Source organism: Alligator sinensis, unplaced genomic scaffold (genome assembly GCF_000455745.1).
Source record: "Alligator sinensis unplaced genomic scaffold, ASM45574v1 scaffold7_1, whole genome shotgun sequence".
Classification (NCBI taxonomy): Eukaryota; Metazoa; Chordata; order Crocodylia; family Alligatoridae; genus Alligator; species Alligator sinensis.
Genome location: NW_005841843.1, coordinates 5,363,501 through 5,378,827, shown reverse-complemented (window position 1 = coordinate 5,378,827; position 15,327 = coordinate 5,363,501). Strand labels below are relative to the sequence as shown.

Sequence of the window (15,327 nt, the reverse complement as noted above, 5' to 3'; positions counted from 1 at the left end):
CCCAACCCTCCCCGCTTCCAAAAGGGGTGTTAACAAATTACATGCAGCTTTTCTATACGGCAGCTTTCCAGTTCTGCCTAAGAGAAGAAAGCTGGAAGAATTGAGTTCTCATTGGTCTTAATGTACTGGGATTTTTTCAGGCTGTTGGATCTTAATGGGCTAGAAGTATTGCTGTGGATTTTATACGAAGAATGGCATACCCAGGGAAACATCGCTTGAGGAGATCCTTCAGTGAGCATATCAAGGACTCCACCAACAAGGCATGGGATGTGCTCTGGAAGAGTGCAAGAGAAAGGCGCTTATCAGGTTAGTCACACAGGGCATTTACTCTGTACTGATGTGAAGCAAGCAGTGTTTCTCAGCTCAATGGCAAAGAATGCAAGCATGTCCCCTAGCCCAGAGAGGCACTTTCTGACATTTAATGTGTAATTTTTTGTGTGTTGTATTTGTGCATCACTCTAGAGGATTAAGGGATCATGGCTTTATGATTCTAGCTATATGCTCTTTCACCTCTATTGTGAACTGGGTGTTTCAGATCACTGTTCTGAGTAGGTATGACTTGCAAGAAGCGTCAAGTGCCCAGCTGAATTTCTACCTTGAAATATTTAAATTGCTTCAACTTTGGCTGAATTTTGGTTCTTTAATAATCTGGTGGTGTTACTGTGTCAAACTTTATACTCCATATTTGACAGGGAATGCAAGATGTTATGTGACAATGAGTTTCGAAGCAGGATTTTGGTGGTTGGCAACTGGTCTGCCTTATGGTTTTATAATCTGATGATCTGATTCTTATATGTGACATACAAATTTAGCACTTATTAGTGCCAGATAAGTATGTAATAGTTGCACCATTTGGATTACTATCAAATGATTGCAAAATGTCCAACATCCTTTTTCTGTGTGCACAACTAACCATCACGCTTATGTGACCATGAACAGCAGTGAGCACAAGCCCTGAAACTAATCTAAGTCATACAAAAGAGGAGGAATGGGTACTTTGTATATGGAGCTGAACTCCTTTTAGAATTTAGTCTTTGTATGACTTTTTAACTACTCAGAACCGTATAAGAATGACACAAGTTCTACATGATTGCTTGATAAATAGACATGCCGATTTTTCTGTCACTTTGTAGGAGTGGAAGTTGCATGGTTATATACAATCAGTGCTTCTGAAATGTACTCTAAATAAAGCCTCTTCAAAGAACACGGTTGTTATTAGAAACTCTTCTTTTAATGAAAAGAGGCCTGGCTTTTGCAAACCTGACATTTTATAGCAGTAAAAGGTGCATGATTTAGAAGCGAATAATATTAGGTAGATGACTAGGGAAAAATTTTTCCAGGGCTTTCACTTCAAAGGTGTCAGGTTTGTGGAGGCAACTGATCTATGCTCTGTGTTTTGAAATGAAGCCTTTTCAGAGCATTCTTCTTTGACAGTAAATGCCAGTGATGGGATATTCAGTAACAAGAGAACGATTGGGGAAAGCATGGCTCCCTTACTGAAAGGAGGAGGCAACCTAGTGAGAGAGGATGCAGAAAAGGCTTCAGTAATTAATGCATTTTTCAATTCAGTATCCACAAGCAAGGTCAGTTCCTAGACTACTGCACCTGGCAGCACAGTTTGGGGAGGAGGTAAGCAGCCAACAGTGATGAAAGAACAGGTTCGGGACTATTTAAAAAAGCTGGACATATACAAGTCCCTGGGGCCAGATGGGATGCACCCAAGGATGCTGAGGGTGCATCCTGACATCATTACAGCGACACTGGCCATCATGTTTGAAAACTCATGAATATCAGGAGAGGTCCCAGATTATTGGAAAAGGGCAAACATAATGCCCATATTTAAGAAAGGGAAAAAGGAGGATCCAGGGTACTATAGACCAATCAGCTTCACCTCAGTCCCTGGAAAAATCATGGAGCAGATCCACAAGGCATCCATTTCTAAGCACTTGGAGGAGAAGGTGATTAGGAACAGTCAGCATGGATTCACCAAGAGCAAGTCATGCCTGACCAACCTGATTGCCTTCTGTAGTGAGATGACTGGCTCTGCATACAGGGAGACCAGTGGATGTGATATTCCTTGATTTTAGCAAGGCTTTTGATACAGTCTCCCACAATATTCTCGCAGGCAAGCTAAGGAAATACAGGCTGGATGAATGGATTGTACAGTGGATAGAAAACTGGCTGAAGCATCGGGCTCAGAGGGTAGTAATCAATGGCTCAATGTCTAGCTGATGGCCAGTATCAAGTGGAGTGCCCCAGGGGCTGGTCCTGGAGCTGGTTTTGTTCAATATCTTTATCAACAGCCTGGAAGATGGGATGGAGTGCACCCTCAGCAAGTTTGCAGATGACACCAAGCTGGAGGGTGTAGTAGATATGCTGGAGAGTAGGGCTAGGATTCAGAGTGACCTTGACAAATTGGAGGACTGGGCCAAAAGGAATCTCATGAGGTTCAACAAGGACAGGTGCAAAGTCCTGCACTTAGGATGGAACAATCCCATGCACCAGTACAGGCTGGGGGCTGACAGGCTGCGCAGCAGCTCTGCAGAAAAGGACCTGGGGCTTACAGTGGACAGTAAGCTGAATATGAGCCAACAGTGTGCCCTTGTTACTAAGAAGGCTAACAGCAAACTGTACTGAGTTGCATAGGTAGAAGTGTTGCCAGTGGGTCAAGGGAAGTGATTATTCCCCTCTATTTGGCACTGGTGAGGTTGCATCTGGAGTAGTGTGTTCAGTTTTGGGCCCCCACTACAGAAAGGATGGACAAATTGAAGACAGTCCAGTGGAGGGCAACAAAAAAGGTGAAGGGGATGGGGCACATGACTTATGAGGAGAGGCTGAGGGAATTGGACTTATTTAGTCTGAAGAAGAGAAGACTGAGAGAGGATTTAATAGCTGCCTTCAACTACCTGAAGCAGGGTTTTAAAGAAGATGGAGCTAGACTGTTCTCAGTGGTGACAGATGACAGAACAAAGAGCAACAGACTCAAGTTGCAGCAAGGGAAGTTTAGGTTGGATGTTAGGAAGAATTTTCTCATTAGGAGGGTAGTTAAATACTGGAAGAGGTTACCCAGAGAGGTGGTGGAAGCTCCATCCTTGGAGGTTTTCAAAACCCGGCTAGACAAAGCTTTGGCTAAAATAATCTAGTTGGGGATGGTCCTGCTTTGAGCAGGGGGCTGGATGATATGACTTCCTGAGGTCCCTTCCAGCTCTAATTTTCTATGATTCTATGATTTTTCTAAATCTGTCCCACATTATAAGGCAATGTTGGGTTTCTTATGATGGTTCACCTAAATTTTAATTTGAGGTAGGACAGGACAAAAAATTCCCCCTAACTCAGCTTTTGCTTTGTTGGAACATCAGGGTAAGTTTATATAAGGATTGCTAGGAATTTCCAACTGAGACCAGATCTAGAGTTGAACTTTGAAGATCTGTAGTCAGTGAAAATATACCCATTCAAGACAGCTGAGGAGTTGTTCCATTATCTTTTGATTGCATGTCCTATAAATAATGATGCCAGAAATGTCTGCTCATTCAGTATATGCTGAAAACACAATTGTGCTGCTTAGCTATAATTTAGCAATATTCTGCACCATTACTTGGATTAGTGCCATGAGCAGATGGCAGTCTTGAGAGAGGTGTGCTTAGAAATGGTAGGTGCTTAGAAGTGGTGTATGAGAACTCGGCACCCTTCAGAAACCATTGCCGGGTTCACAGGCTTCCCTTGGGAGCTTGCCTGGCCCCACCCCTGGCAGAAACCTGCCTTAATGTCTGATCCTACACACTTTAAGTGGGAAATCCCCTTGCATCTGTCACATGAGGAAATACACGTTTTATTTGACTGGAATCATGAAAATGTTGACCTTGTTAGACAAAAACCCATTGGAAAACCCTTCAGAAATAGCTGGTCTAGAGCAGTGACATCCACTCACTTAAAAAATGGCCCTTTCCTTGGGAACAGAAGTCTTCTAAAAGATTGAGATCCTGGTTTCCCCTGATAAAAAAAAAATCACAAATTCTCTGATTAAAATCCCCAAATCCATGATTAAAATTAAAGGCCCCCCACAGCCTTCCAGTCCTGCGGGTGCCCCTCACTTTCCACCCACAGGCCCTGCCCCCCAGCCCTGCCAGAGGGGCCCACAGCTGCCAGGTTATGGGGCCAGGGACCCAGGGCTGCAGCCCCTTGCCCCCAAGAGAAGGCTGCAGTTGCTGCAGCAGAGCAGGAGCTGGCTTCCTCCTGCTTCAGGCTTGGGTGGTGGGGCCGGTTCTCCACAGCTGTGCACACTCCCAGGTGACAGGGGGAACTGTGCCCCTCAGATCTGTGCACAGGGCAGGGGTGGAGCAGGTGCGCACTGTGGGCTCAGGCTCCCAGCCTGCTGCCCTCCCCCATGGCCTCTGCTGCAGGGCAGCAGGGCAGAGCACAGGTGCACTGGGAAGTTGCTTACCACTGTGAGCTCTGCACTGCCCTAGCAATGCATCTCCTGCACACGTGGCAGCAGTGAGGGACGCAACTGCGCACCACTGCTCATGCTGCTCCTGCATGCACAGGGGATGCATCGCAAAGGCAGCACAGATCTTGCAGCAGCAAGCAGCTTTCCTGTGCCCAGCAGTGCCAGGTCACACCTGCCAGGCTATGGAGGTCCTGGGGGAGGCCAGCAGGGTGGGAGCCTGAGCCCATGGACAGCAGCCCACCCCACCCTGCACACAGACCACAGAGGGCTCCCCCCCGGCTACCCTGGAGCGCGCACTGCGACAGGGAGCCATGTCCCCCCCCACTCAAGATGAGCTGCCCGCAGCCCCATCCTGCTCCCTGCTGAGGCCCTGCATTTGCACATTGTGGCCCTGGGCCCCAAGTCCCACACACTGCCCGGCTGGGCAGCAACCCCAGTCCCAACCCCAGCCTTGCCCAGTTCCTTCCCTCCCTCTCTATGGGGGACTCAATCCCCACCCCGCACTTACCTGCAGGAGCTGCTGTCCAGGCTGCCTGGGACCATGTGCATGTACATTTACATGGCACCCCTGCCTGACTCTCCCTCCCAGCCCCCTGCAGTCTGGAACTCTGCCCACCTGCAGAGGGCTCGCTATAAAACTGCAAAATCCCCAGGTTTCTCTGCTAAAATGAGAAATCTGTGTTTTACTCCAGTAAGGAGGGAAATCTGCATTTTACTCTGTTTTTCCACGGGAAATAGACAACCCGGATTGCTGCTGAACAGCTATAAGAACTGTTTACATTGAATGGTAATCAATTAACTCCAATGCAAAGCTTCCCACCATTCAGGGAGGTTCATATCAGAGAATCTCTTCCTACCTGCAGAACAATTGCCTTCAAGATTCCCAGTTTTGCTATAGATTTTTAGATTGTTCTCTCACCATTTGTAGTGTTTCCTAGGCAGTAAGTGCAGTAGATAGCTATAGGCCAAAGCAAAACCAGCAAACTTTTAGGAGTGACCACTGAATTACAACTAAGTTGGTTTCTAAAGAGTATTTACTAGAAGCCCAAATAAGTCCTTGAAATTCTCTCTGTGTGCTGTCCCTCCCTTCCTCATGTTTTGTTTAGGAGCACACACACATTTTGCAATAGAGCTGGCTGAGCCCTGCAAAAACAGTGCTTGCAAATACTCTTGTCAAATGCCAAACAGCTGTATTGGTCTATGTTCACGTCCTCTTCATGTGACCCAATGTTGTTTGTATGGGAAATTACTGTTCCTAAATACAAATGGAAGTGCTGCATTTCCACATGAGCAAAGCATTTGTGGAGAAACTCTTGTTGTTCTTCAGCATGTGAACAGCAAATGACATGGCAAATGTTTGCTTCTCTTTTTTTTAAAATTCTGCAAATACTCAAATGCACTGTTAGGCAACAAATCTCGGAGAGGTTGAAAAATCTAATGTCTTCTGCAATTTAGTTTTAGATTAGTTATTGATTTCAGTGAGACCCTGGAGATCACTAGCAAGAAATCTGAGGCCAGTATAGTCAAAGTACTGTAGCACTTTTATAGCCAGGGAGTGCTTAAACATCAGCTTATGCAAACCATGCTAAGACTTGGGGGCAGGTCACCTCTTGGTCATAGGCACATTCAGTGAATCAATCACATTTCCTCTTGAGCCAAATAAGATGTCATGGTTCCTATTGATCTGAGTTATTGGAATTCTTTCTATGAATGTTAAATTCAGGTTATACTATGACATTCTCAGTCTTGCCCCTGTGCAGTTTATAGTGAAAATAGCATTCCTCCTGTATGTTTCTAGACTGCATGACAATTGCAGATTGGCATCCATTCAAATATATAGCTGTACCTTATCCACAGAAAAAAAAGAAGCCACCCCTGATGTGAAGCTAGTTAGGTGCAAAGGATAAAGAAAAGCAATCAGCAATGCACTTGAGGTTAATTTTAAGGAGAAATTGGAATACATTAGACCTTCACATCCTTAAAAGGTGCACTTATAGGATATTAAAAATGGCAGATACCCTGTAAAAATTACTTATAATAAAAGATTTTAGACTATATAAACATACAGGAAGAATGCTGCTTTCTCTGTGTGTGTGTGTGTGTGTGTGTGCATGCGCGCATGTTATATGTAAGCATATTAAAATTGCAAATAGGCATTGCTATTAATTTATTCATGTTGCTTCAGAGTTGATAAATATGGAAGAAACTGCAACAAAACCTTTGTTAAATCCTGGGTTATCTGGAACAGAGTAACTAAGATCTGAGAAGTGACTAAAACTGGCAACTGCCTACCCTGTTTTTCCCACTGTATGTTCAATCATGTCTGACTGTTTTCACTGATGAAGGTATATTATTCCTGTTAGCCATGCAGAGAGCTGGGCTTGATCCTGGCTCATATATTTCTGACTCTGCCACTGGCTGCCTGGATCTTGTGCAGGTCAGTTGTCCTCTTTGTACCTGGGGTCAGATTACATGATGATAACTGTCCTTCTGATTTAACAAGCTTATCCGTGATCCATTAGTGTTTTGAAAGGAGGGCCATGCTGACCTCTCAGCCTGGAAATTCTTGTTTAGGGAGGAGTGGGAAAGGGCAGGTTGACTCTCTGGCACTGCTCCATTCTTTCCCTGGACTAAGTGTCTGTGTTAATCTGTCTCTGTGCCTATGGGGTGGTGGCAGATTGGGGACCTTGCTACATGCTAATTTTGGGCAGTTCCTGGAGCTCTTAACATCTGGATTGTCCTCAAATTAACACCTGAAACCACAGGCAGTGGAAGGCTGGTGCTAACAGGGCTTAGCCCTCCCAAACTTTTCACAGTGGCCAGTGAGAGCAGCAGCACCATGGTGCCACCATCCCACAGCTCCTGGTGCCACTTGATGTGCAGGCAGTCCTCTGCTGCTGCGTACTGCACCAGCATGCACTGGCCCTGCGGGAGGGAGGGGCAGGGGTCAGGTGAGGCTCAGCCCCCGCAAATAATATTTTTCCTCACTGCTTATGCCCAAAATTAGTTTTAAGAACTCGTTATGCAGCTCAAAGTTGTCACTCCAGGGCAGGATTCACCTCTGATCTGTGTTACCCAGCTCATAGTATAAACTCTCATCCTGCTCCACATCCCCCATTGGCCCAGATGAGATGCACTGTCCCCCCAGCCCTCCTCAGCACCCCAGATCCCTGATCACTTCCCCGCCCCCAGGCCACACTTGCTTTTGGCTGCTCACACTACCTGTCCCATAGGGGGGGCAGGCAGGCAAGGGTTAACCTGCTTGCCAGGCCACCACTACTGCTCTCTGGGTGGGCTCAGTCTGGAAAAGAGCAGAAGTCTGGCAACTGGGCAGGCAGATTAATCCTTCCCTGTCTGCTCTGGGGGGAACGGGCAGTGCCAGCAGCCACACGTGAGCAGGGGGAGCCTTGGAAGCCCAGAATGGGAGGCAGGGGGTTCTTTTCTTTCAGTCTTCCAGGCCTTTGCTGGCCTGAACATGTGATTTGCTCCAAACTGGAGCCAGCACAACACTAACACCCATCAATATTTGTGTGGCTCTGTAAGGTATAACAAGGCCCTGAGAATGGTAATGGGCAGGACCTAAAGGGATAGCACTGTTCTTCCAACCCTCCATACAAATCTGACTTTTTAATAAAGAAGTAGATGCTAAATCCCTAGAAGCATGACTTTTCTTCTCTTCCTCTCTAATGCATAATCCCCACCCCTGAGAGAGCGATCAGGGTCTTGGAGTGATGACAAACCATGCATGCTCTTCCCCCTGCAGGAGAGTTAGCCAGACCTGGATTGCTTGGTGCTGAGAGCAGGGATGGGGAAGAACAGCAGGAGCCCTTGCAACCCTAAGAAAAAAAAGATATTGTTGAGACTATGACCCTTCTATGCTACGTGAACTGTATGGAGGTAGCCATTTCCCAGCAAACTCCTCACCTGTGCTAATGAAGACTGCATTCCTCCTGGCCATGCCCTAAAAGCCGTGTGCCTCTACCTCTTCTGTTTGACTGCTTCCTGAGAGGCTGAAACATGTTCTGGACAAAAAAAAACCCAGTAGTGGAAGACATGTATTTAAATGAAGAGTCTATTATTTGAAACAACTCCTGAAAGGCTTTATTATACATTGGCTAAGTAAATCATGCCACTGTCTCCAATACTAGAAAAAAAAGTGGAGGGGTGGATCAAAATAGGCACAAAGCACCTGGAATCATCCTTCTACAGCAACCAAGAGCTTCTTAGGTCGGCAGATCTCTCCACCAGGCTCCTCTGGAGTCCTAACTGTAATTTAAAGATTTCCCAAGCAGATCTCGTGCTGAGAACTAGGATGCAACATATCTATCCCCTGTGGGGAATGGTTTCTTAACTGAAACAAGAATTCATCTTACTGAGACATTCATAACAACTGTTGTGATTATATATTAACAAGAAAAAAATCAGTATACCATAGACCACAGAGAATGCTCATAGAGGGCACAAGGAGATGTATCACAGAATATGTCCCACAAGTTGAGCCCCAAAATTATTTAGCCACAGGTAAAATAGACAGACCAGAGCTCCAGAGAGAGCCAACTATTGCCACTTCTGGATAGATGCATACATGTAATGCTCTCTTTAAGACATTGATAGCCCATTGCCCAACAGCTGTAATTACTCTTACATGAAATTATCATTTTTCTTTCAGCTGGTGGGAGATGCTAGACTAGGTTTTCAGTTAAATAAAACATTCCATGCATAAAATAAATATAAGCTTTATTGACCATGACAGTAATAAATGTTCTAGTTACTTAAATTGGCTTTATAAATATTTTTCTTTAGGAAGCTTTATGGGTTGTTCATAGAACTGTTCGATGCTGACACAAACTGCTTGCGTTAATCTCTACAGAGCAAGAAAGAGATTTACAATACATACCAATATTTATCCTACTTATAATCTGTAGGAGTGCTTCTAAATGGTGAGTACCAGTCTTTTTCTTGAGAAGGCAAGGGAAGGATATAGAAGACTCATTCCAGAATGTGGCTATTCTTAAAGCTATTGCTTGAACCCCAGTAATGGTTCATGCTAAGTGTGGCCTGAGGAGCCAAGTTTAGATTTGAGTGGGATATATAATCTCCCCAAGTTTGGTAATGTTCATGTATAGCCTTCTGTTTCAGCCCATTACTGAGTTAGAGTTTGGTTATTGGTCCTTCCCAAAACTCCCAGTTGTGTAATACAGTCCTATGCTGTCTCTGCTTGCAACAATGTTAAATAGCTACTATTTATCTCTGTGATAAGAGGGCAGTTTTCTGTTTAAAAACACATCTCCCAATCCTTCAGGTATGACAATGGGCTCACTTGTTGTCCCAAACATTCCTATTTTATCTGATGGCACTCGGAGATATTTCTGGATATCAAAGAAAGGAGGACTCCATCGCACATTCAATGTAGGGAGCTCACTTCTTGTTTGCTACATTATGGAAGATATGATGTGTGATGCTGTGCTCAACAGGGTTCTTACAATAGTTTATAATATTAATCCTCTAGTTTTTGGGTTTCTGGAAAGAAAAACTTTTGCAGTCTCAAGAAATAATAAAAAGAACTGTGCAAGTTCTTTGCAACAAACCCCAATAGGTGGATTTGGGATCTACTATGTGTGAAATAAAGTCTACTTTTTGCTTGGCAAGTTAGCAAGCTGTTGGTGTTTCTCATCAAAACTATAGAAAAGTTACCCTGTACTGAAATCCACTATGATTATGAGAGTGTTTTCAGGATTCCTGGATAGACAAATAAGGGTATCTTTGGGGAATTAAAGGGGCTATGATTTTAGGAAGTTATAAGCCAAGTTTTCACAGAATATCTATGGAATTTAGAAATCTACTTCTAGGCTATAGTGAAAATTGCTGTCCTAGTTATTAGGGTTATTTTGAAGTCCTTCCATTGGCATAAATAAGAGTTGCATACCAGTCTGGCTAGTATAACACAAGCCTGTTGATAGGTGCCATTCTGGAGGGGTTAATTGTGGCTCCCTATTCAAAGTCTATTGAGTTTTATGATTGACTTCAATGGGCTATGGATCAGGTTCTGTAACCATACAGGAAACCCAGAACCCAATGGGAAATGTCTACAGAGCACAAAATAAAAACCCATTAAAAATAACTGTGGTTTGTATTTCTTTAAACTGTATTGTTTACTCTTAGCAGACATCAATGACTGAGAACTATAAGTCTCCTTCATCTTCCCATTTTAAATCTGGGCTTAAGCTGAGCCAAGTCCAGAAAGCATTGGCAAATATGGTGGGATCTTATTTGTTCTATCTAGTTCTTGATGAAACTGGAGCATAGACTTCTATTATGTCTTATAAGGTTTGAACCTCTGCCTCATGTCTTCAGGTGCTCTAAGTGCACAGCCAGCCATTTTCTGGCCCAGGAACTTATTAAACTTCAATCATACTATTTCCAAATTAAACAAGACAATTGGGAGTGGATGTCCCTTCCACACAAGAAGTTCAAGGACCTGCACAATGGAATGCAAGGGTCTGTGCAGATAGCATTGTTTAATTTGGCTACATAAATTATGAACAGGGTGCTCTGTATGTCACTTACGGCCGACCTCTTCTCTGGCTCCCCTCATTTGTCTGTTGTATGGGGGGTGGGGCCTTGAGCATCAGGGAACTATTAAGGAAGCTTCTGGGGCCAGAGATAAGGGGATAGCCCAAGGAGGACTTGGGGACAGGGCTCAGAGCCCTGATCCCCAAGGTGTGGGGTTGGAGCCCTGAGAGTGTGTGTGGGGTTGGAGCCGTGTGTGTGTGTGTGTGTGTGTGTGTGCGCGTGTGTGTGTGTGTGTGTGTAAAGAGAGAACCCAAGGTGAGAGTGCTGGAGTTGTGAGCTCTGGTGAGGAGTGAGAGTCCCACATGAGACTCCAGAGCTCAGGTCCCAGTGCTAGCTAGTTGGAGGAAACATCTGCAAAGCATAGGATACAATAAGGGGAGGCTGAAGTCATATACATAGGCCCTTGTCATCAGGGCAGATAAATGGGCAGCCTCCTGCCTGATTAACATTGGATAATTAGTAACATCAAGGCGTGGCAGAAGAGAAGGTGGGCGACTGGCCCTAAAACAAGTGGCTGGACCCATGTCTAGACTCACATGTGTGCATGCAAAATAGCCCCTGTTGTTCTCACCATGTGTTCAGCACATGGCAAGCTGGGCCCTGTATCTGGGTAAAATATGTAAAACCCTCTGGCTGCATTGGCCAGAGAAAGCAGAAGATCCTCCAGGCAAATTGAGTGAGAGAGAGGCTGGAGTGTGGCCCAAGGCTTGGGTGATGTCATACCAGGTATATAAGAACAACTCAACTAAGGTTTCTAGCTTTTTCTCCTGTGGCTGCTGAAAGCTACACAGCTGAACTGTAAGCCAGGAAAAAACACTGCTTGTGTGGGGGGGGGGGTGTTGTTCGTGTGGGACAACACAGTAATTCATTTAGTTTTTCCCAGGTGGTCTGGGTGGGGGATTAAGCCAAGGAAAAATATATTAATACCCCAAAATTGAACCAGGCCCTTGCTGCTGCTGACTGGTGCCTGGCAGAAGGGTTACATAGAAAAAGGGGTTATAGGAGCTGGACCAAACTTACTGTCACATAAAATAAGTTAAGTAACATTTTCTATCAGGGCCCATCAGCAAAAAACACTATATAATTAAGGGTGCACCGATAGAGATTTTTGGGGCCAATACTGATAGCCGATATTTAAGGAGGCAAAAATCGTCTGATACCAATCCGATTTTTTTAATTGGCCAATACCAATCTGGTTTCTGATACAGCTGCCTCCAGCTGGTAAGTCTCGTGTGGTGGAAGGGGAAGGGGGAGGGAAGGGGCATGGGGGAGGCAGATCAACACCCCCTGTGGTGCGGGCAGGGGAAGGCCCTGCCCAGGCAGGACTAGGTGGGTGGGGCAGCCTGCAACTGGGGCTCTGCACAGTTCTTCTCAGTGGGGGCTGGGCTTGGAGTAGGTGCTGGTAGCACTGGGCAGATGCTGCATCCACTCCAAATTTTGCTTCAGCTCCCAGTGCTGCTATCGCCAGCCACCCGATGCAGTCCCAGCTCTTTCCGGTACATGGGTGGAGGTGGGGCATTGACCTGGGGTTGCACTGGGTAGCTGGCAGCAGCAGTGCTGGAAGCAGAGTGGAGGCAAAATTTGCAGTGGATGCAGCATCCTCCCAGCACTGCCAGTGCCTGCTCTGAGCCCAGCCCCTGCTGAGAAGAGCCCCATGCAGCCCTGGCTGCAGCCCACCCTGCCCTACCCCACACAGATCTGTGGGCACATGCCCCCCCCATGCCCTCCTGGGGTGCAGGCAGCAGCAGGAGCCACCTCCCCACCACAAGCTGTGGCTCCACCCCCCACCCCACCTAGGCAGCGCCTGCCCCTGCCCCCTCCCTCACCATGGGGGACATTAATCTGTCCCCCTCCCCATCCACCACACCAGACTTACCAGCTGGAGGCAGTTCTCCAAGCTGCTGGCTCTTCTCCTCGCCGCCTGCGTGCTGTGCTGTGGATGCACAGAGCACAGACATTTATCTGATACGTAACCGGCCCCATCGGGCCTATATCCAACACAGCCAGTTTTCTTTATTTTGATACCAATCTGATATCAGACCAATGTATCAGTGCACCTCTATATATAATGGCTTCTAAGATAAATATGTATTGCCTGTACATCTGTTTTGATGGGAGTGTGGTACTAAAAGAACAATTGTAGTGAGAAGTTTAATTTTTGCATGTGCTGCTTCCTTGCTCCCTCAAAGCCAAGAGATTTATTTTTACCTTAAGTCTCATTTATTTCCTCAGGGCTCATTTACAATGATGATACAATTGGGAAATACCACCATTTGTGTGTGGTGGCTGATCAGGAACGTTAAGGATGTTTTAATCTTTTTCCATGTAGCTTTTATGCCATATGGAGGCTGAGATAGGCCCTGTGTAAATAAACAGATGACTAAACTTAATGAGTTTAAATCTTAGACTGGGCCCTGCTTATTCCCAGTTCTGTTCTCTAAATTACAGCCTTTTAACTTCGTCATGAAATTCACAAAAATTGCCTTGTCTGGTTCCCCATTGAGACTCATTAAATAAGACAGTGGCTAAGGAAGTCATTTGAGAGCCAGTTCCTTAAGTTTCTGTCATAATATGGTTCTTAATAGAGGAACATAGGGCCTAGGGACAGAAGTTGCACATAACCCAGTTTAAGTGATCAGAGCCATTTTAAACTTGTAACAGAACAGAAGTACAGTGCACATAAACTGCTTTCAATATAGTCAAAACCAGTTTAAGATAAACCTGGATGGATGTAGTAGCAGACTTAACTGATTTATGTCAAACTGGTGTATGGAACTTCTCTCCCAGATCTCCTCCCGATTCAAGTTAACTCACAGTCCCCCAGTATCCCCAGATGCTTTGCAGCCCGGGGCTGTGATGGCTGCTCCAGTAGAACAGGGCTGGCCCTCCCTTTCCCCTCCTCCCCACACTTTCACAGGGCTAAGGCAGTAAAGCCTCTACTCCCCAGCCTCTGCTTGTGCCTGTCAGCCTGGAGGGATGGGGGTAAGGGAACGGACCGCAGGCTCCCCCAGCCCAAGTCTACACAGCACAAGGGGAGGGAAGTACCCTCTGTGGGGCTTATCACCCCCACACAGTTCTTCAAGCTGGGCTGGATTCACCTTAGCCCCACCCCTCACCAGCTACCCTTGTGTCTAAGGGTCTGGGGGACAGGGAAGATACCCCCACCCCCTGCCCAGTACCACCCTTCCCAGCTGAGGTTTGCAAGGCACGGGGAGGGAAAAGCCCCCTCTTCCAGGCTTTTTGCCCTCACCCCCACCCCTGCAGCTGTCTTTCCGGTTTCAAAAGTGAACACGAGTTCACTTGCTTATCAGTTCAATCTATGCAGTTTAGAGAACCCTACAAAGATTGAATCAATTCAGCCTGGGGCTTTTTGACTGTCTGTACTTAACCAGGAAGGTTGCTTCTTTCCCAGGAGGTAGGGGGTCAGAGGAAGCAAGCAGAGGTCTCATCTTAGATTTTGGTATATTTATACACATCACACATTTTGGAACATCTCTTGTTATGAAAGAACTGAAATATCAGAGTATGGAGCTGGAAGAGGTGGATTGGCGGCAGTATCTAGAAATGCAAGAAATCAAGCTTTCTCTAGGAAGGCACCAACATTTGTGCAATGCAGTATCAAGACCTCTGGTTTTGAATCATTTAGAATAGTGTTTAAAAGTTTTTCCTGACTAAAACCTTCATAGACAACAGTTTCTGGTCTCCTTCAAGGGAGGAAGGCACATACCTGATGAGCTTTCAGCTTTTAATGGTCCAGGCTCTAAAATACAAAGAAATATAAGTACAGATTTGGAAATGGAGTTTTCATTGCTGCATATCAGAATTAGCAGACACCAGGACACAAGTGTTCTGTGATCTTCTGTTTCCATGATTCAGATACATGAAAAAAGTAATGACAATAAAGTTGGAACATAGAAATGGCTTTAGTAGAAGAAAAAAAAGTAGTAACAGCTGCTTGAAACTGTGATTAACCTAAAACAACAAGCTTTTAAAGTTTCTTTAAAGAATTTTAAATATTAGAGTGATATTCAGTCTAAACTAGAGACTTGAGGGGAATGTTGGAGCAAGCTTTTTAACTGTACAAATTTCAGTGAATTTTTCAACATGAAGAATTTTCTAGATTCCAAATTCATGGGGATTTTTGCAAAGTACTTTTTTTTGTTCTCCGTCTATGTAAAAACAAATTTCAAAATTTTAGTTTCCAGTAAAATAAAACTTCAACTGGCTCTAGACTAAACATCAGCTCTGACACTCCTGAAGCTAGTATTCAGACTTGTCCAGGAACAACTAATTACTTCAGAGAAAGA

The 15,327-nt window shown here is 45.3% G+C and overlaps 1 protein-coding gene across 2 annotated transcripts in view; it reads left to right on the top strand.

Moving 5' to 3' along the window:
• The first annotated feature begins 81 nt into the window (after positions 1-81).
• Positions 82-15,327, top strand: part of LOC102385979 (rho GTPase-activating protein 7-like) — a 177,311-nt gene continuing 162,065 nt past the window's right edge. For both annotated transcript variants that reach the window (XM_025205714.1, XM_014520768.2), the window contains exon 1: positions 82-306. In XM_025205714.1, coding sequence (XP_025061499.1) covers positions 192-306 — 115 coding nt within the window. In that variant the 5' untranslated portion in view covers positions 82-191. The remainder of the gene's footprint in view (positions 307-15,327) is intronic.